The sequence below is a fragment of the Bos grunniens genome, chromosome 2, assembly GCF_055505025.1.
Source record: "Bos grunniens cultivar Pamir isolate PY7600 chromosome 2, Bosgru_T2T1.0, whole genome shotgun sequence".
NCBI classification, from domain to species: Eukaryota; Metazoa; Chordata; class Mammalia; order Artiodactyla; family Bovidae; genus Bos; species Bos grunniens.
The window spans coordinates 8,871,961-8,893,747 of NC_141166.1; the positions used below are offsets into that span (position 1 = coordinate 8,871,961).

The 21,787-nt window shown below is 37.9% G+C and overlaps 1 protein-coding gene across 2 annotated transcripts in view; it reads left to right on the top strand.

Annotated features, from left to right (window-relative positions):
- Positions 1-21,787, top strand: part of CLIC4 (CLIC family member 4) — a 78,442-nt gene that overhangs the window by 37,618 nt on the left and 19,037 nt on the right. For both annotated transcript variants that reach the window (XM_086328623.1, XM_086328627.1), the window contains 3 exons: positions 1,465-1,574; positions 13,135-13,260; positions 20,608-20,714. In XM_086328623.1, the coding sequence (XP_086184749.1) occupies positions 1,465-1,574; positions 13,135-13,260; positions 20,608-20,714 (343 nt within the window). The remainder of the gene's footprint in view (positions 1-1,464; positions 1,575-13,134; positions 13,261-20,607; positions 20,715-21,787) is intronic.

The window sequence follows — 21,787 nt, forward strand, 5'->3', positions numbered from 1 at the left end:
TCCTCCTTATATGCCCATGTATTTTGTTGGTTGTATCAATATTATCTTTAATCAGGTAACTGCTTTTGTTTTAACTCCCCTCCATTTCCCTGTTGTATAGGAATTAATGACTTTACTAATGTAGCATTTTACTGAAATGGCTTCTGAAGTTTCTGAGAATTACTTTAGGAAAATAAACAGTACTTTTACCAACATCTTTGAGTGACTTGTTGAAAGGTAACTTCTGGCTCTATTCATAGACTTCATGGTCAAGAGGGCTGTGTTGGCTGCTGGTCAGTATCAGAGTGTTCTCTTCTACCCTGCAGGCTCCTTCTCTGATTTCCTGTTCCCTCCCTCCTTTATAAACTCAGGGACCTACATGATGGAGTTAAAGATTTGTCTCACTCTGATTTTTAGGAAAATTTTGTGTCATTGTTGAGCTCAGTGAAATCAATTGAGTAGGATTATAGATAACTTGGCTTCCCTGGTGGCTCAGATGGTTAAGCGTCTGCCTACAATGCAGGAGACCTGGGTTCAATCCCTGGATTGGGAAGATCTCCTGGAGAAGGAAATGGCAACCCACTCCAGTACTCTTGCCTGGAAAATCCCATGGACAGAGGAGCCTGGTAGGCTGCAGTCTATGGGGTCACAGAGAGTCAGATACAACTTTCACAGATAACTTATTCTAAAGATATCTTTTGTTATTTTCTTGTTCCCTGAAGGAATGTGTAAACAGGATACGGGATTTTTATAATGAATAATTTAAAAATTATTATTTTAAGTTGGCGATTTAAATATTGGGGGAGGTTGGTGATTATTTTACTCTTTGGAGGCAAGTACGTGTTTCCTTTTTTTGTGTGTTGCCCTGTAAAGAATACTGTCTCATAGAGTAAGGAGTAACTTACATTTCATAAAACCTGTGATAGTTTTTGCCCCAACACAAGGATATATGTTCCCCCTAGGGGTTGATCATACCTGTGCTATCCAATATGGTAGCCATTAGCCACATGTGGCTGTTTAAATATAAATTAATTAGAAGTAAATAAAATTCAGTTCAGTTGAACCAACTACATTTTAAGTACTCACTGGCCACGTATCACATATAACTACTGTTTGGGACAGTGGTGACTCAGGTAGTTTCTATCATTGCAGAAAGTGCTCTTGGACAATGCTGTATTAGGCTAGCCATTTTTAAGAAGAGAAAGAGGTGAGAATTCTCTGGTGGTCCAGTGGTCAGGACTGTGCGCTTTCACTGCTGAGGCCCCGAGTTCAATCCCTGGTCAGGGAGAGCTAAGATCCTGCAAACCACGAAGCATGGCCAAATAAATAAGAGAGAAAGAGGCCAATGAAAGACCTGAGTTTCTTCCTTCCACAGAGCAACTTTCCCTGTCTCCTCGTACCCTTGATTAAAAATTCAGAAAAAGGTCTGTAGTTTTGTGTATCATCACTTTGACATTTTTTTTAATGTTCATTTCTGTTTCCCAGGCTGGCAGTGATGGTGAAAGCATAGGAAACTGCCCCTTTTCCCAGAGGCTCTTCATGATTCTTTGGCTCAAAGGAGTTGTGTTTAGTGTCACAACTGTTGACCTGAAAAGGTAAGATTTGGTTATAGCTGGGGATCAACTTGAGTACATACTTTACTGTTTTCAGTTTGATCCTCTCCCCATCTCTCACTTTGCTTGCTTATGTTCTCTAAAGAAATGTATTAAAGTTCAGCTGAATGATGGACACATTTAACTTGCGTGAGTATTATGGATAATTCACAGTGTCAGTATATTGCATGTGACCACTCTGTGTTTTTAAGAACTTATTGTATGTTTACTTTATATTTCAAGAGCAGCACCAGGAGCTATTTTAGTGTAGATGCAGTGACATCTTTGACTTTACAGGATGAGCATGGAACTATGAGGAACTTTCTAAGCAGATGACTTCTCATGTGTTAGGAAACACATGGCCTATGTATCTGGATTTTTAAAGCTAAGCATGGAATTTTAGGAGGCTGATTACTGCTGTGGTCTTTTTCATTTAACCTACTTTTTAGGGAGTAATAGGAGTTTTTTATAATATGATTTTGACCATATTTGGTTAAATACAATTATAGAGTAAGAGCAGTTACCTTGCTCTATGGCCCTGTGATTGTTCTTGCTAGTTGAAGGATGTTTCTAATTTTCTCTCCATAGACCAAAGTGGAGAGGGCTGTGAAGAGCCCTGATAAGCAGTAAGCTTTTTTCCTCAAGAACTTCTGTTCTCCCCTAGCAAACAGATCCGAGGCAAAGAACATTCATACTTTTTTTAAAAAAAGGTTTAAGCCAAGGATTGAGAGCATTTATACCAATAGACAATTTAGGATGTGGCAGTGGAAATGTATTCCTCTTGACACAAATGCCACAACATGCTTTGCTGTTTATTTTTTAAGCATATCAATCATGAACAGTATCCAAGAAAAAATATTGACAGGCTGTCACTTGGTGGGTAGCAGAATTCATGTGCATTCTTCTTCTGGGCATCACAAGATGAGAATTATCTGATAGCTGTAATCCCATTCCCTGTTCTCTATTATCATTCTCTGGGACCGTAAAATTTTTTTTTTGCTTCACTTAATTAGATTTTGAGGACTTAAAATTTCTTTATTGAAAATAAGTCATAAAGTCTTCTCGGAACCCCTTTGGTTACATATATGAACATAGAAGTAAGCCTTGGAAATTATAAGAATTAAAACTACAGGATCATTTGAAGAAAAACCTAGCTCATATTGGACAGGACTGTTGTAAGAATGAAATAATTTATACTTACCCTTCTATTACTGTTTTTTTCCTACACGCATTCACAAAGGGAGTTTCCCAATATAACTCCTAAAAATAGACCATGCCACCAAGCACACACCCTTAGTGTGTCTTAAAATACATGGATTCCTCCTATTCCATTTTTGGCTTGGAGCAAGTGAGTTTGACTGCCATGCTTTGAAAAAAGCCTTCTTTGAACAGCTCAATACAGTGCTTGATTGTGGTACATACCAGTAATAGCACAAAAAACGATGGGAATCTGGTTCAGAAAAGGAAGTGAACTCGTCACAGCCGTTTCTAACTCATCTGTTTCACTTTTCACTTACAAACTTTTTAAGACATTATTCCTGGAAATTGATTGATATTTGAGGGCTTGTGTATGTTTAGGGCTTGTATATGTAAGGTACCCGACATGTAAAAAGTGACATGTGAGAAGTGGGATGAAAGATTCAGGGTTTCCTGATAGAAAATCTACTCCTCAAGATATATGTTTATTTCTTAGAGCTTTGTGTTAAATCAACAGAGAGCACTGAATATTGGAGCCTATATTCTTTAGCTTTCTTTAAAAATCTTAGGTCTACAGTATATATTAAAAAAAAAAAAAAAAAAGCCTTCTTAAGATCAGTTAAAAATATACAGCTAGTACATGATAATGAGTCCCCTTCATTCCCAACCTTGGTCATCAAGTTCCCCTTCACAGAGATAATTGAACTTAGGTTCGGTGTTTATCATCCTTCCAGACCTTTTCTATGAGTTTCACCCTTATATGGGCTTCCCAGGTGACTCCGTGGTAAAGAATCTGCCTGCCAAGTAGGAGACATGGGTTTGATTCCTGGATCTGGAAGATCCCTGGAGAAGGAAATGGCAACCTATTCCAGTATTCTTGTCTGAGAAATTCCATGGACAGAGGAGCCTGGCGGGCTACAGTCCATGGGGACGCTAAACAGTTGGACACGACTGAGCAACAACACCACCCTTAATATATAGTCTTAACTAAGATTTCAAAGAGAAGGTACCTCAAGAAAGTGAACATTGGCTCAAAAAAAAAAAGTCAATAGAATAAAGTTGTCACAGAAGAATAAAACATCATGTAGTAAAAAGTACCTTTCATAATTCTTAAAACTTAAAATGTGACTGTTTTTAGAAAGCTGTGGGGGAGAAAAGATTTGGTGCCCACAGTGGTTGTTTTCCTGCTTTTTCTGCTAATTGCCTAATTTCTTGGTGAAATGTACTGATCCCAGAACAAGCTGGTGGAGAGCAATAGAACTCTACTGAGAGCTTTTTCAAGCCCACTCTCTGCTCTGAAAAAATGATTGTTACATGCCATTCCATCCATAGGAACAAGCCAGTCTCTGGTTCTGGTGCTGTATGACAGGTTCTGTCTGCAGCTCAGTTGGTGTTAATGCCCACGCTGGTGGTATCATACGCCCCTGTGAGGCTTGGAGCAGCCTCCCGCTGCTTGCCTGCCAGTGCTGCCTTAAGACTTTTGTGGGAGTAATTTCTAAACCTAATTTTCGGTTTATGCTGAAATCATATTATAGAACTTTTAGATTAAAAAAACTTTTGTAGGCTTTAGGAGGAATTTAAGTTTTTATCAACTGCCATTTGAACAAAAGCTTCAGGCGAATGTAAGTGAAAATAATAAAGTGTGGGGCACATTTCAAGATGTTACCACATCATCAAAAGGGGAGCAACCATGGCATAGTAGAAAATGTGAGGGGCAGAGGCCTGGATCTGTGCAGAGAGAGCCCTGTCCCTGGTTTCCCTGGGACCTCGGGCAAGCTATCTCATCTTCTTGGAGATCTGCTGATGCTAAGTCGCTTCAGTCGTGTCCAACTCTGTGCGACCCCATAGACCGAAGCCCACCAGGCTCCCCCGTCCCTGGGATTCTCCAGGCAAGAACACTGGAGTGGGTTGCCATTTCCTTCTCCAGTGCATGAAAAAGTGAAAGTGAAGTCGCTCAGTCGTGTCTGAGTCTTAGCGACCCCATGGACTGCAGCCTACCAGGCTCCTCCGTCCATGGGATTTGCCAGGCAAGAGTACTGGAGTGGGTTGCCATTTCCTTCTCCAATGCATGAAAAAGTGAAAGTGAAGTCGCTCAGTCGTGTCTGACTCATAGCGACCCCATGAACTGCAGCCCACCAGGCTCCTCCGCCCATGGGAATTTCCAGGCAAGAGTACTAGAGTGGGGTGCCACTGCCTTCTCCGTCTTGGAGGTCAGTTACCTCATTTTTAATCTCAGGAAGGAGGAAGGGAAAAGTAAACTGACAATTCTTCAGTGTCCATTACATGTTAAATATCTTCACCATACTTATTAGAAACTACTCATATCAAACCATGTTCAAACCTTTCATTGAATAGAATTCATTATTTTATCACACTGGTATTATAGGGCCTTTCTGGCTAACAGGTTCATGACAGTGATCAAGATCTTTATTTAAAGACTTCCACTATCTTCACTGTGCTCAGAAGTTCCTAAATCAGAGATCAGCATCATTAGAGCACAGATAAGCCTGAGAGGTAGGCTGGGGGAAGAGAAAGAAGAAAGCATGAGAACAGTAATGAGAGAGACAGTCACACTGAGACACTGACTTGGATATAGCTGAATGTGGCCATGTAGTTGTTAGGGTAAATTCCTCTGGTTTGGGGAATTGAGAGTAGAAATGATAACTTTAAGAAATTCAGTTCAGTTCAGTTGCTCAGTCATGTCTGACTCTTTGCGACCCCATGAATCGCAGCATGCCAGGCCTCCCTGTCTATCACCAACTCCCAGAGTTCACTCAGACTCACATCCATCGAGTCAGTGATGCCATCCAGCCATCTCATCCTCTGTCGTCCCTTCTCCTCCTGCCCCCAATCCCTCCCAGCATCAGAGTCTTTTTCAACGAGTCAACTCTTTGCATGAGGTGACCAAAGTACTGGAGTTTCAGCTTTAGCATCATTCCTTCCAAAGAAATCCCTAAAAGCAGTGTTATATTACCACTGCATAAAATTCCTCCTCCATGATATTCTCAGAGAAAATAAGTAAATTGGAGAAAACCCCCTTAAAAGTCTGAGCAGTATTTGTTTTCATTTTCCATTCCTATCTTAAACATTGAAACTCTCATCCTTTGTGGTGTCACTAATTTCCTGCTTTAGAAGTCTGCGCACCATTTGTAACATTGTGTGAGTCAGACCCACAGTAAGTTGCCATTATCATGGCGTAAAGTTTGGAAGATTACTATGATAGTTTAAACTTTAACAATTTTGAAGTAATTTAAAATGTTACAATGGAACTATGAAAATGATAGCTCTGTATATCTTAAAAGGACTTATAAACTCAGAACAAAATCTGATTTCCAAGTGTATTCTTGAGGTAATTTGCTTTCATTATCATGTCTCTGTGGTTCCACCCTTCTGAAAATAGTCTTTAGCAAGTTTGAGTTCCAGATATGTCTTTAGTAAACAGCAGCTTGAATAACATGTACAGAGAGACCAAGTGGAGTGGAACAGTCCAGCCTTTTAGAGAAATCATTCATTTCCTGCTGCTGGTCAGGCAGGAAAGTACAGACTCTGTCCTTTCCCTTTGTAAAGTTGACTTGGGCTACATGAAGCCCTTGTTAGAATGGTCCTACGGTTGAAGATACATGTCTCATGAATGTGTTCTGAATCACATGTGTGTGTGTGTGAGAGAGAAACAGACAGACAGGGAGAATTTCATTGCCATGTGTCTTTATGTTCTTTTTCAAGATAATTTCAAAGATGGAAATCCTGTTGAGGCCACTAAGAGCTGGATTAGAAAATTGGATTGTAAATGAAAGGTTTTCTAAACCTGTTATCGTGTGTGTGTGAGTGCTCAGTCACTTGAGTCATGTCCAACTCTTTTCAACCCCATGGACTGTAGCCCACCAGGCTCTCTCTATTCATGGGATTCTCCAGGCAGGAATAGTAGAGTGGGTTGCCGTTCCCTTCCCCAGGGGATCTTCTCCACCCAGGGATCGAACCTGTGTCTCCTGCATTGTAAGTGGTTCTTTACTGCTAAGCCACCGGGAAAGCCCTGTTATCAGTATACATTCTGCTTATAAACTATAAATCTGTTAAGAATTATAAAAGTTGTATTTGGTACCTTGTCATAGATGTTATTTTGTTTTAAAATGATTGCTCCACAAATGGACCTTAAAGTAGACAGGGATCAGCAGTATACCACATTTGATCACAATAAATAAAATCCTTTAACTGGTTGAACGGGGACACATAGGCAGATGCTTAGTAACTGGGATCTTGGTGTGTGTAGTTTGATGTCCACAACAATTCAGTCATTCAGTTAGTGACTTAGTCAGAATATAGCAAATCTAGTGAAGAATAATTAATAGGAGTAAAGTGATCTGAACCAAAAGATTTGTGTTGTTACTTTTCTTTTCTTTTTTGCTTATTTGCCATATACTGTGTCTAGCATTGGAGAAGGCAGTGGCACCCCACTCCAGTACTCTTGTCTGGCAAATCCCATGGATGAAGGAGCCTGGTAGGCTGCAGTCCATGGGGTCGCGAAGAGTCGGACACGACTGAGCGACTTCACTTTCACTTTTCACTTTCATGCATTGGAGAAGGAAATGGCAATCCACTCCAGTGTTCTTGCCTGGAGAATCCCAGGGACGGGGGAGCCTGGTGGGCTGCCGTCTATGGGGTCGCACAGAGTTGGACACGACTGAAGCGACGCAGCAGCAGCATGTCTAGCATTCTCTTGACTTGTGTGAATTAATTTTATGTCTGAAAAATCAACACCTTTAAAGTTTTAAAAGGAAACTCAATTAACAAATAAGTCTACATCCTTAGTATTTTTTTCTATTTAGTGAGTCAACTAGTTAGAGTTGGTTATTTTTAAGAACCATCTCCAGTCTCCTGTGGCTGTGCTATACTCATTTTTACCAAGCTGCTGGAACGGAGCCACCAGCTCGAGGACCTCCAATTGTTTGTGCTGAATTAAATTTTAATTGAAGTTAAGCCACTTAAGTTGCTTGAAGTATTAGCTTCTATAAGGTGCCTCCTTTTCATTCCGTCTTTCTCTTTCTGTTTCTTGTTTTACTTTTTTCTCTTTATATATTTCCTTTTCTTCATCTGGAAACAAAATAGGCAATAATAGAATAATTTTTTTTCATCTAAATAGAAGACTACTATAAAAAAAGACTTACTCTGATGACTAACTGTGAAAATAAATAGCCTCTGAAACATTGGAGAATATTCATGCTCTCATATCAAGGCATGAATTCTGTGCACTTTACTTTCCTAGATATCCATTGAGGGAAACATTTGAATGAATTTGAATGAATTGCTGAATACTTATTGAAGGCCTTTTATGAAATAAACCAAAGATGTCCTGAAAATTTTAGTCATCGCCTATTCAGTTGCATTGTTTTCACATTGCAGTCCCTGTTTCTGTGAAGCCTCTGTAAAAATGAGCCTTTGTGGGTCAGACAAAACACCTGAGACCTTAGAGGACCAAGTGAGGACTTGAAGAATCTTAGATTCTATCTGGTTGCTGACTTGATAATAGCTTCTAAATGAGTCACTTCAGTGCTTACAGCTTGTCTGTTTGAAATCTGCTGATCTGTTTAGAGGCATTAAAGTTTCTTCTCAAATCTACTTTCACTTGGAGCAAGGACCTAACATGATTGTCCTTCATCTCAACAGTTAATCTTGGAAAATAGTATCATCACCTTAAAAAAAAAAAAATCTATATAGCCTTTCAGCAGAAACAAGAAGAACTATTCACTAGTCGTGCATGGTTTCACTTTACTTACACACTTTTATGTTAATCAAATTTCTTAGTACCAGCTAATGCTAAATAACCATCAGACTCAAATAGAATTTTGAACCATCAGACTTAGAGTTTTAAAATTGTCACTTTCGTGAACACTTATATAAAGTTTAGTTCACTTTCATACCCATTATTTGATTTGATCTTTACAGACAAACCAAGTCTTATATCCATAATACAAATGAGGAAATCTAGACCCAGAGAAGTTGTGATTTATTTAGTCACATAGCTGGTGAATAGCAGAACTGTTCAATTTGGGACTTTAACCAGGTTCTTTTTATTTGGTTTTTTGGTTCTTTCTTCTTTACCATGCTAACTTTATCCTTCCTCTAATAAATATTTTTGTTTGGAAACCTTGAAAATTGTTATAATTTATTGTAGAAGCAATAACTGCTATCTATTTTGCCACCCTCCCTAATGGATTATTTTACAGCATTGATTTCTTTCTTCTCCTTTACCTAACTCTGCCCTGTTCATGAAAAAATGATTACCTTATACTTAAGCATTAATGGATGCTTCGTTAGTCATAAGAATGTTAGTGGATATGTTTTATAACTTTGAAGTGAGAAAGGTGTCTTCCAGGTGGCCACAATTTGTGTGTGACAGATTAAAGGATGTTCTTATTCATCACTGGCATTGATGGAAGATATGTGTATTTTCTTTCTCTTGTGTATTTTATACAGTTTTATTAGCCCTCCTTGCAGTGATGAGATACTGTTGTTCTTTCTTACCTTTGTGCTACTTTCTTAACTTTTTTAAGTGTTAGGAGTTGGAAATAAATATATAAACCCTAAATTGTTAGGATTTCCAGACTCTTGATTTTGTGTATGGTCTTTCTGAGTTGAGGAGGAAAAAAATTGTAAGTGGGAACAAATGGGATTCTGAGTGAGAATATGAGTGGGTGACTTGAAAACTAAGAAGACTACCATCTTGGACATGCTGGACCCTTTAGTGATCAAAGAACAGGTGGTTAAGATGATGAGTAAGAAGGAATAACAAAAAGAAATGAGTGGGAATTCCCTGGTGGTCCAGTGGTTAGGGCTGCCGTGTGCCCATGCCCAGGTTCAGTCCCTGGTCAGAGGAACTAATATTCTGCAAACCATGCAGTAGAGCCAAAAATAAAAAAGAAACCAGTGAAATGAAAAACAGAACAATTCTGATTTGGAGTTGAGTACTTATGTAAAAGTTACTGGAACCCTCTAGTCATACCTCACTATTCAACTGAATGTGCATCTGGAAGACTTGCTCACGTTCCATGTACTCTGATTATTTGGTGCTCAACTTTACCTTGTCCAACCAAAGAGTGCTCAGTAAAAGAATAAGAGTTCAAAATCAGATCAGATTTTGACTTTTAAAAGCTCTCTTTTGGAATTTAGGTTATTGCAGAAGTTGATAAATAGTCCTATTTTTCTTTGGCTTGGGAAGGAGATATGCTGTAGAACTTGAGTAGAGGGAGGCCCTGAGTTAGAACATTTGAGCTATTTGGATGATTACCAAGTCCTTGTATTTTTTATTGGAATATAACAGTAGATGAGGCACTCTCCAGACATAAACTGACAAAATATTTTACCTTCATGGTGCACTTGAAGATATCCTTTATTTTATTCAAATTGTGTGCATTTGTGGTAAGGAGGGAAGGAAGGTCTGTACTAGGGGAAAAGTTCTTGGAAGCAATGCGTTATTTTTTTTAAGTTTTTAAAGTTCATCTTCTTAATTATAAGAGTTCTCAAACATATACAAAAATGAATCAACTTCCTCATAACTTCAGTTCTGTTATCAAGATTTTGCTTCCATTTGCTTTGTCCCTTTTTTTTTTTCTTCCCTGAAATATTTCAAAGTGCACCCCAGGAATACTGTCATTTCACCTCTACTTATTTCACTGTATATCTCCAAACAGTAATGACATTTCCTTACCTTACCAAAGCACTTTTCCCGTAGTACAGACCTTCCTTCCCTCCTTACCATAATGCCATTAGACTATCTAGTTCCCAGTGTATAATCCAGTTTCCCTGTTGTTTAGTCACTCAGTCGTGTCCGACTCTTTTGCAGTGCCATGGACTGTAGCCCCCATTCACCTCTCTCAATAGAATTTTCCAGGCAAGAATACTGGAGTGGGTTGTCATTTCCTTCTCCAACAGATCTTGCTTGAGACCCAGGGACCGAACCCGCAGCTCCTGCCGTGTCTCCTGCATTGCAGGTAGATTCTTTACTGATAAGCCACTGGAAAGGTTCCCCTCCCCCCACCCCCACCCCAGTTTCCTTAGTTGTCTCCAAAATATTTTCTCTTTCACTGGTTTGTTCAAATTAGGATTCAAACAAATTAAACTCATATTTGGTTGTTATGTGTCATAAATTTTTCTTAATCTACAACAATCCCTTCTAACTCCCACTTGTGGCTTTTTGTCCTTCTGCCATTGACTGGTGAAAATCCAGTTAGTTGAACTGTAGATTGCCTCAAATTCTAGATTTGGCTGACTGCTTCCTTGTGATATCACTTAACTTTGTCCTGTAACTCCTCATGTTTCCTATAAATAAACTTTTTGGTCCCAGGACCCCTTTATTCTTTTAAATTATTGAGGACCTCAAAGAGCTTTCAGTTAATATTGATTTTACTATATTAGAAATTAAAATGAGGAATAAAATTTTAAAATTTCTATTTAAAGTTAGAAATTTAAAATAATTATTTACTAATTCATTTAAGTAGAACAATCATGAATTCATTGTCATCTCAGTTATTCTCCAAAACAAAATTAGTGAGAAGAGTGGCATTGTTTTATATTTTTGTACATATCTAATGACCGCCTTAATAGAAGACAGATTCTTGTATCTGCTTCTGTATTTGTTACTTTGTGATATCTCCAAGTAACCTATGGAAAACCCCACTGTACAACACGAGAGTGAAAAAGGTACGTGATGTCTTTGTATTATTTGAGTGGTTCTGACCTCATGGACTATCTGATGAAAAAGTGAAAGTGAAAGTTGCTCAGTCGTGTCCAACTCTTTGCGACCCTATGGGCTACACAGTCCATGGAATTCTCCAGGCCAGAACACTGAAGTGGGCAGCCGCTCCCTTTTCCAGGGGACCCTGGGTTCCCTAAGGAATTCCCTGGCGGCTCAGATGGTAAAGTGTCTGCCTACAATGCGGGAGACCTGGGTTCGAACCCTGGGTCAGGAAGATCCTCTGGAGAAGGAAATGGCACCCCACTCCAGTACTCTTGCCTGGAAAATCCCATGGACGGAGGAGCTTGGTTAAGCTACAGTATGTGCAGTCGCAAAGAGTTGAACATGGCTGAGCGACTTCACCTTACCTGGTTCCCTAGATTGCAGATTGAGAGACAGCTGCCCTAGGCGGCTTGATTTGGTAAGAATGGTTGTTAGGTGGTGATGTATGCTTCATGTTTTATCCTTAGGATGCATACCATATCTGGTCATGTTACTGATTCTAGGATTCATTGGGCTTAGGTGAGGCATTTTGCTTTTTAATAGGGCAGCAGTGGCACCCCACTCCACTACTCTTGCCTGGAAAATCCCATGGGTGGAGGAGCCTGGTGGGCTACAGTCCATGGGGTTGCAAAGAGTCGGACATGACTGAGCGACTTCACTTTCACTTTTCACTTTCATGCATTGGAGAAGGAAATGGCAACCCACTCCGGTGTTCTTGCCTGGAGAATCCCAGGGACGGGGGAGCCTGGTGGCTGCCATCTATGGGGTCGCACAGAGTTGGACACGACTGAAGCGACTTAGCAGCAGCAGCATACCAGTTTTACCGTTCTTATTAGTGTTCTGTGTATTTTCAGTTTTTCCTAATTAACAGGAAAATGTCTTCATTATTTAATTTTGAATTTCTTGTATAATTGCATTTACGGACATTTTTCCATGTGTTCACTTATCTGTTGCTTACCAATTTATTTTGACCTATACTTATTAGAATTTTTTAATTTGGACAAAGTCCTTCTTAATTACTGTCACATTTTGTCCATTCTGTGTTGCCTTTTATCTTTGTTTGTGCTGTCTTTTATATATTAAAGTATTTTGATACTAGTCAAATCTTGTGATTTTTTTCCCATCAAGTCTGGACTTGGAAAATGGAAAGGAAATAACACCTGAATTTATGGAACACCTGAAATGTTATGGAAAAGGACTGTGGGAATCAGCTACTCCTCTCCCTTATTTAAAAAATAAAAGGCCTTGAGAAGTAGAAAAGTTATAGTTTGTCCAACTTTACACAGTGAGTTGGTGCCAGGGTTTAGACTAGAGACTGACTTTCCCAAGTCTTCTTCCCCTCATTCTATCTCCATTTCTAATAAATACCTCAGTTAAATTTGGAACATGAATGAAGAACTTTGTAATTAAAATCAAAGATTTAAAATTTTCTTATCATAAATTACATGCTTTGTGGAGGTTTGCCTCTTACTAGAATACTGTTGCGGCTGTTATACTTAGTGGAAAAAGTATATTTTTTCTTATTCATTTTTATATACTTTAAAATTTAGAATCACTCTGAGAATGTAAAGTCTTGTTGCCTTCTTTAGTTAGAGTTAAAAATGACCTGATTTTGACCACTGTTTTGCCTAACAGGAAGCCTGCAGACCTGCAGAACTTGGCTCCAGGGACCCACCCACCATTTATAACTTTCAACAATGAGGTCAAAACGGATGTAAATAAGATTGAAGAATTTCTTGAAGAAGTCTTATGCCCCCCCAAGTGAGTATCCAAGAAAATATGCTTGGAAATATTGCCGTCTTTTTAAAGCTTTGTTTTGTCTGGCCCTTAGAGACATTTCTCTTGATTGTACTTAAGTTAAATTGTCCCTGAATTAAGTTGGAATGACTAGGACTTCTCTTCATTCATTTTAAAGCTACACAGATGTCAGAACTGGCTGCTGGCTAGGCCCGTAAGCCATACTAAGAGAGGTAGGAATCGGATTAAGCTGGTGAATACCTGGTGAAAGTAGGTTTGGGATATGTGAGATAGGTCAGGAAAGACTGATTATTTGAGGTCCCAAAACGAGAGTGAAGTTTAAGGATAAGAAGAGATGGGGAAAGACATACTCACGTTGAACCCAGCCAGAATGTCTAAGCAGGAGTGAGGTACAGGTTGCTGGGAGATTTCCTATCAGGTTATTTTAAAGGTAATTTTCTGAAGCTACTACCCAAGGGCATTAACTTTTTAGACTGTGTCCCTGGGATTCCGTTTTTATATATATATTTCTTAGAGGTGTTCTAGATCCCCTGGTCCTGCATATTAGCTCGCGTGGTTAATGATTTTAAAGTACTCAACTGTTGCCTATAATGTGAGATGTAGTTGAGAAATAAATGTACTGTAATGATGGTTACCTAAATTGCAACTATGCAGGTTTGCATCATAGTGTAATCTTGGCATAGATTCAAAGCTTCATTGATTTCTTTTAGGCTTTTCCAGTTTGATTATCCTGAAAACCAGGTTTCTTTTTTTTTGGGCCCAAGCCTTTTCTTGTTAGTTGTCTTACTCTCCACACATACAGTTAAATTTCCTTGGAATGGGATTATTGAGTTAGAGAGTTCTAAAATAATAGTTACTCAGTATTCCTTCCTTCATTCATTGGTTTATTCTTCAAACAGTTACTGGGCAACAAAGCTCTATGGATACAATATGAGATAGTTCCTGCTCTCCAGAGGTGCAGTTGAATATGGACAGATAGTGGTGCTATGGGAAGGTGAGTGGAATCAGGAAAGGCTTTAGAGAAAGAGATAACATTTGAATTAAGCTATAATTGAAAAAAAAAAGATTGGCATTCAGCAGGTGAATGAGAAGATGACAGACATTCCAAGCAGAAAAATAATTTTGAATAAACTTTCTTTGGAGGACCTAAGGATGTGGCTGGGTTGAAGATGGTAGGCAGGAAAGCTGCCAGGAGGCATGTGAGTAATGAGACCCCTGTCTGCAACTAGTTCATCTTCAATTGGGAACAGAATTGCCCTCTATTCAGCAGTCTTATACTAAGCTTAAAATTTCACTTTCTTAATCCTGTGTTCTAATGTTTGTCCTCTGCCTTCCTGTCTTTCTGAGAACCTCAAACTTCTTTTATCTCTACTTTCCAAGAGTCCTAACCTACCTTCCATCCCTAGTAAAGTTTCTATAGACAAATATCTATAAAACTGTGTTTGACTTTTCCTCCAGACCATGTATATAGTTACAATACTGATAAACTGAAACTCAGATCTTTATAAAATAAAAACGGAAGCTTTATATACATCAGTAATGAACTATTGTGGACATTCATTCAACTTAGTGGAAATAACTTTTGAGAGAACATAGAACCTGCCAGATCTCTTTTTATTTTTTTTGTATATGTGTATCTTACCCTTTTCATTTTTAAAGTCTGTCAGCTGTGAGGAAAGTTCCATATTCACTAGTTTATCCTCAGACGCTAATGAAAGTAGTCTTTCTCTCATAACTGTAGATTATTGTATCAACATTAAATTATAAATAGAGAAACAGTTTGAATGACATTCATTTTCTGGGAGGGAAATTGTATGTTGTTTCAAATCATAGTCTGAAATGTTTATGGTGTAAATCCTTCCAAGGATATTTACATTTTTGAAGTCAGTATTTGATAACATTATATACCATTTCAGTAAAATGGGGGCATTTTTACATATTCTCTCCTAACCTTCTTCTTCAACAATATCAGCAATAACAACAACAACAAATTTCATTATTCTTATTTTTTCTAAGAGGGAATAAATATTAATAATATTTAAGTTATTAATAAATAATGTTAGCTCCATAATAAATATTAATGGAGCTAATATTAAAGTATTCTAATTTTTTGGCATCTAGGACTAAGACATTATAGCATTTTTAATTTGATTTGAACTTTGAAAATAAACATTTTCACTTTTTTTTTTTGGCCACATTGTGTGGCTTGTGGGATTTTAATTCCCCAACCAGGGATTGAATCTAGGTGCTCAGCAGTGACAGCAGAGTCCTAAGCACTGGACCACCAGGGAATTTCTTCACTTTGTTTTTCATATATAGAAAATTTAGCTTCATTTCATTTGGGCATATTTAAAAAGATACTCTAACCAGAGATGATCTTTTCATCTAAATAATTTAAAAATTGGGAAATCTTTCTGTTATTAAGGGTTCATAATCTGCTAAATTCTCTCTGTGGTTAGTTTTCCTTGTTTTTATGTTGATGTTTCTGATGGCTCAGATGGTTAAAGAATCTGCCTGCAATGCGGGAGACCTGGATTCAACCCCTGGGTAGGGAAGATCACCTGGAGCAGGGAATGGCAACCCACTCCAGTATTCTTGCCTGGAGAATTCCATGGACAGAGGAGACTGACAGGCTGAAGTCCATGGGATTACAAAACTGATTGACTAACAACTTTGACTTTATATTCTGAAGAGAGTTTCTAAATAAAGTTAAAAATTTTACTTTAAATAGAAGGGAGTATTTTTGATGTTACTAATGCCTCTGCTGTTATTAACTAACATTCAAGTGCTAATAGTGTGCCATGCACTGTGCATTGCGGAGTATTTTGTGGAGTATCTCAATCCTCTCCAAGACTTTAGGGAAAAACTGAAGATGAATAATCAAAATAATTCGTGCAAGGTTTCACAGTTAATAGTGGCAGAGTTGGCATGTGCATGCTGTGTGCTAAGTCGCTTCAGTTGTGTCTGACTTTGTGTGACCCCATGAACTGTAGCCTGCCAGTCTCCTTTGAACATGGGAATTCTCCAGGCAGGAATACTGGAGTGGGTTGCCATGCCCTCCTCCGGGGGATCTTCCCGACCCAGGGATTGGACGTGCTTTTCTTATGTCTCCTGCATTGATAGGCGGATTCTTTACCACCAGCGCCACCTGGGCAGAGTTGGCATACTTCCTTTCAAAGCTAGATCTATATGCCTTCAAAAACCTGTTTCCTCTCCTATTTTTCATTTGGTTGAGTTTGACTTTTGTTAAAGGTAAAATGTGAGTCTTTAATTGGAATTGTGCTTTAGTGAGTACAAAATTGAAGGCTAGCTCAAGTTTAGAGGAAGGGCAGAATAGAAAGCGAAGGGAGTTTGTTTTACTGTGATGGCCAAGTGGGACTGAAAGTGGTTGTCCAGCTTAATTTAGTGAACCCTGTTTAAAAAGTACGGGAGGTTTAACTTCTGATGAGTTTTTGTTTATATGCATGGGAGCAGCATGTTTCGGAGAAGGCAATGGCACCCCACTCCAGTACTCTTGCCTGGACTATCCCATGGATGGAGGAGCTTGGTGGGCTGCACTCCATGGGGTCGCTAAGAGTCGGACATGACTGAGCGACTTTACTTTCACTTTTCACTTTCATGCATTGGAGAAGGAAATGGCAACCCACTCCAGTGTTCTTGCCTGGAGAATGCCAGGGATGGGAGAGCCTGGTGGGCTGCCGTCTATGGGGTTGCACAGAGTTGGACACGACTGAAGCGACGCAGCAGCAGCAGCAGCATGTTTGGATTGAGAGTACTTTGCCCTTAGTGGGTTCTGTAACCCATAATGTGAAATGCTGATGAAACAGCATATTTTCTGTCACGCAGACTTGCTTCTAGAGGATGAGAGAGAGAGAAGGAAGTGTTTCTGGGATCATCACATGCATTCTTTTCCCTTTCCTCTGTTCTAGGGCAGTCAGGGATCAGCCTTTTCTCTAGGATGAGGTCTTCAGGTCCTTAGCTGATCCTATTTACACTGATTGTAAGCCTGCTTGTTTCCAGGTAGGAGGAGGAGGAAAAAGGCAGAAGAGTTGTGTAAGCTGGTGAACTAGAATCCAGCATTTCTAATAACATGTTTTTGGCATTTGATGAAACTGAGAACAGAGGGGGTTTTATGTGAACATTTCTGATTTAATCGTGACAAATACAAGCTATTCTAGAGTTGTTTAGAATTTAGAGACTAATGAAAAGCTAAAATCAAGGAGTTTTTGCTAGTCTAGGTAACTATAGGTTTTAATGGAGAAACTGTCTTCTCTTCTGGGGTGTTTTTTTTCAGTTTCCCCCTTGCTTGAAAGAAGGAACTACTTTGCCACCCCCTACCCCGACCCCCACCAAAAGCTTTTTAAAAACTTTGAAATTTGGATTTTTAACTGAAGCAGGCTTGTATACTTGGCCCACTTACTGTGATAAAAGGAGAGGAGGATAGAGGAAGCTAGATAATTTTGGAGAAAAGTTCTATAAACTGTTGTTAAGCCTTTTTTCTTTCTTTCTTTCTGTTTTTAAGAGAAATAACAATGAAACTTGAATTTACAGGAGTAATTTAATAGACTTGTATAACCACACTTTATTCTCATATTAACACAAGAAAGGAGAAAATGTCTGAGATTTTTCTTAAAGGATGGAAATACTCTTAGCTAGTCTGCCATAAATACTAGTCAGTGATGTGATATAGGATGTAATAAAGGACTGATCTTAAAGTCTCAATGCCCTGGATGTGCATGTCTGTTCTGTGGTTGACACATAGCCTTTTATTAATCATTTACTTTTGTTTTATTAAATGTTAAAGTAAATGTTCATAATAGTTGAAAAGTATTGCTTAGTCAAGCAGTTTGCCAATACTACTACTAATGAATTATTAAAATCCAGTGTTTGGGGGAAATGCAAAAAAGTTGACAACTGATTTTGGGCCTAATGGTTTAGTATTTGATTTATCTTTTTGAACTTGATCTGTAATAATACAAAAACAACAGCACTGGACTTGGGGACAGGAGATGTGAGTTTGATGATACTTTTAATTAGTCCAGTGATTTGAGGGTAACTATGTAAGTTTTCCGAAATATAATTTCCTTTCAGCAAAATGAGAGATTGAGGTTGAGTAGTCTCGGTGTACTCGGTGTACACTCGCGGTGTGCCTATAGTATTATATGCATTAAATTAATACTACAAATTTAATGGTTTGTCTTGGAGAAGAATAGGGCATGTTTAACCTGTTTTAGAGAACAGTAGTGTTTTGTTTTTTTTAAAGAGTTGTAATAGTATATGTTTCCATATAATAAAGGATATGCTGATTGCAAGTCCTACATTTTTACCTGCTCATTAAAATAGGTCTCTGGTAAGTATGATTCTGTGTGTTCGTCTTTATAACCCTAGTACAACTTCTGACACATAGTAGGTACCTAATTATTAGAATAAATAAATATATGCATAAAATGAATATATAAATAATCTATAATTCAAATCTACTTCCCTATAAGTTACTTTGAGAATTATGAAGTTTACTTCATTAGAAAAAGTAGGTACTCTTAAATACTGGTTGGGGAAAAGAAGAGTAAATTTGGAAACTTGGCTAGAGGAAGACATAGGTGTACTGAAGAGACGCTTTTGTTCCTTGCACTATATTTTCTTTGGAATGAGTCAATGAAGGTACTGTATTAAAAGTGGTGGAACTATTTAAACTACAGGCTGGTTATTTTCATAGTCAAGGGAAATCCAGGGATGTTGAAGCTGGAATTAACTGTTTCAGCTCAGGCAGAGGGGAATAAAAAAAAGAGAGAGAGATGATAAAGTTTTCTGTAGTTAACAGGAAAAAAAACATGTTATATATGTATATTTATATATAAACACACATCACACACATATACATTACATACACTCAGGTGAAATTTATTTACTGTAATCATTCACTGAAAAGCTCATTATGTAGGTAATTTAACTTCTAATTATAAAGAACCTTTCAAGCTTAAAAATAGATATTAAAAAGGAAATAACTTGAGCATATAGGTATTCAATAGATATTTTATATTCTCCTTCCCAGTATAGTACTATGTCTAATTTAGAAGATATCTTTTCTTGAATTTAAAATGGTAAACATAAAAAATATGACTATAAAAACTAGCCTGAAACTACAACTTGCAACTGGACTAAATTTTTTTCCTAAAAATTTTTTGTTTTCAATTTAAAGACAAGTGGTAAGAAAGCATCTTAAAATGTATGAATAAATCTGAATAACTAGTTCAATGTAAGATTTTTTTTCTGTAGTTTTACTGCCCCAGTCCATTTTCCAGGGAAGTTTTGCAGGGCTTTTAAGAATAGAACAGTCTTTCCTAAAGTGGTGCTAAGAGTCTGAATTTCTCTAGTTCTGATGAGTTGCTGCAAACTCTACTGAAGGGAAAAGTAAAGAATTGGGCTTTTTCATGTATATTTTCCAATTTAAGGAAGAAATAAAAATTAAGTATATGTATTTGAAATTTAAGTATATAAAATACACGTGTGTGTCTTTTTAAAAAAGTTGTTGTGTCATGAAATGTCTCTTCTCATAGTAGAAAGACTTTATAATAACACAACAGAGCACTTGTTAGAAAAATTCTTCTGTCTTATTTTTCTGTTGCTCAGTGTTACCCTTACAGTATTTCGTATATGGGAAGTTTTGGAAAATCCTGAATGTAGGGCTAAAGTGAATGATCGGCCTCCTGCTGTTTTTGTCCTTGACCTAAATTTGGCCAGTCTAGATTCTTTTCCTACTGCCAGGGTTCTGTGGCACTGTTGTACACGGCTGGCTCAGTGCATGGCATACCAAAGATGTCTGTTTGGCATTCCTATCTGAGAAAGCTCTGCAGTTGAAATGTGGCTAGTGCAACTGAGGAAATGAGTTTTAACTTTATTATGATTAATTTAGATTCCTATTTGGATAGCCACAAGTCACTAATGGCTACCATATTGGACAATTCCGATATATAATATTTCTGTCAGCACAGAACGTTCTCTTGGACAGCTCTGCTCTAGAGTTCTCTTACTAAGACGCCCATTGACTTGGCACCACTCTCTGAACAAGTAGACTGTTTTCCCAGAATTTTAATTTATAAAATGGAGATGGGGTGCGGATGCCCTTTGGATGCCAAGAATATTAATACGTGAACAAAAGCACTGTGCAGAACTTTGTTTCCTAAGGAAAAGTACATCTTAAAAGTACTGTGGAAAACTGGTGATGGCATTTCTTAGGGTAATAACTGTTAAAAGATGTCTAGTAACTGCTATCACAATGGTTTGATTGAGAGTATTTATGCTAATATATCTTTGGAGGCTGTATAATCCATTATTACATTTTTCATTTAGGTACTTAAAGCTTTCACCAAAACACCCAGAATCAAATACTGCTGGAATGGACATCTTTGCCAAATTCTCTGCATATATCAAGAATTCCAGGCCAGAGGCTAATGAAGGTAAAAAAAAAAAAAAACAAGTGGTTGAATTAGCAATGTAGAACCAGTCCCTCCTACCTACACCCCAAAAAACCTCCAAAACAAAACAAAACAAAAATAGGAACAAAGATCAGAAAACCCTATTATGACAGTGATTATAAATGATTACTTTGGAGGCCGTTCCTTAAAGTATTAAAAACTAGCTTTCAGAGTTGATCAGAGATTTGATGATAAACCAGAGTAAGTCCTTAAATTGTTCTTTTTCTGTTTCTTTTTGATTAACTGTGCCTAGCATAAAGTGGGTGTGTGACTAAATATTTATTGAATGGATTTGTTCTTATATTCTTCTGAGAAGTTACCATGAAGGGAGCTATACAGAAAATTACAGTCTCAGAAACAATGGATTGGGTGGTTGTAGTGGTTGGAATAGATTGATATAGCTTAATTAAACTATTGTTGGGTGCCAGGAACCTAAAGTCAGCCTGGGTGGATTTTTGTGCTAATTACCCTTATGGTTAATTGGAGTTTTTGGAGTTGCTCTAAGAGAGCATTTGGACACACCAGCCTTGCAAAGGTCTCTGTATGCTAAAACTAAGGTTTTCACTTCAAGTCCTATTTTCCTGGTGAGAATGGTTTGTGTAGTGCAGATGCTACCTCCTTCTTTTATTTATTAAAGGACACTGTCTTATTTCATTTAGCAAACTTACATATAGTAAAAGGAAAGTCTCTTTAAAAGAGGTCCCATTGAATGAACCTTGTCCTAACAACACCGTTCAGTCACTTCGCCTTTTCTTTGGGATGTTAAGCATTGTTCTTTCTGCCAAAAACTATATAGAGAGAGCATTAGTGTTTAATTAAAAGTAACAGTAATTACCAAAGCGCCAATTCCTAAAGACACTATATATAATCCATCATAATTTTAGACTGTTTGGTAGCTTTGGTGGGGTTCTTTGGGTGGAGTTTATGGCCCCAAATGAGCAAGAATACCAAAGGGAAAAAATATCAGTGCCAGTTGAGCAAGAATAAACATCTTTTAAAAAGTTGACACATTTGCCGATTTCCTTCTGTTATTTCGGTGGGTAGATTGCCAAGCT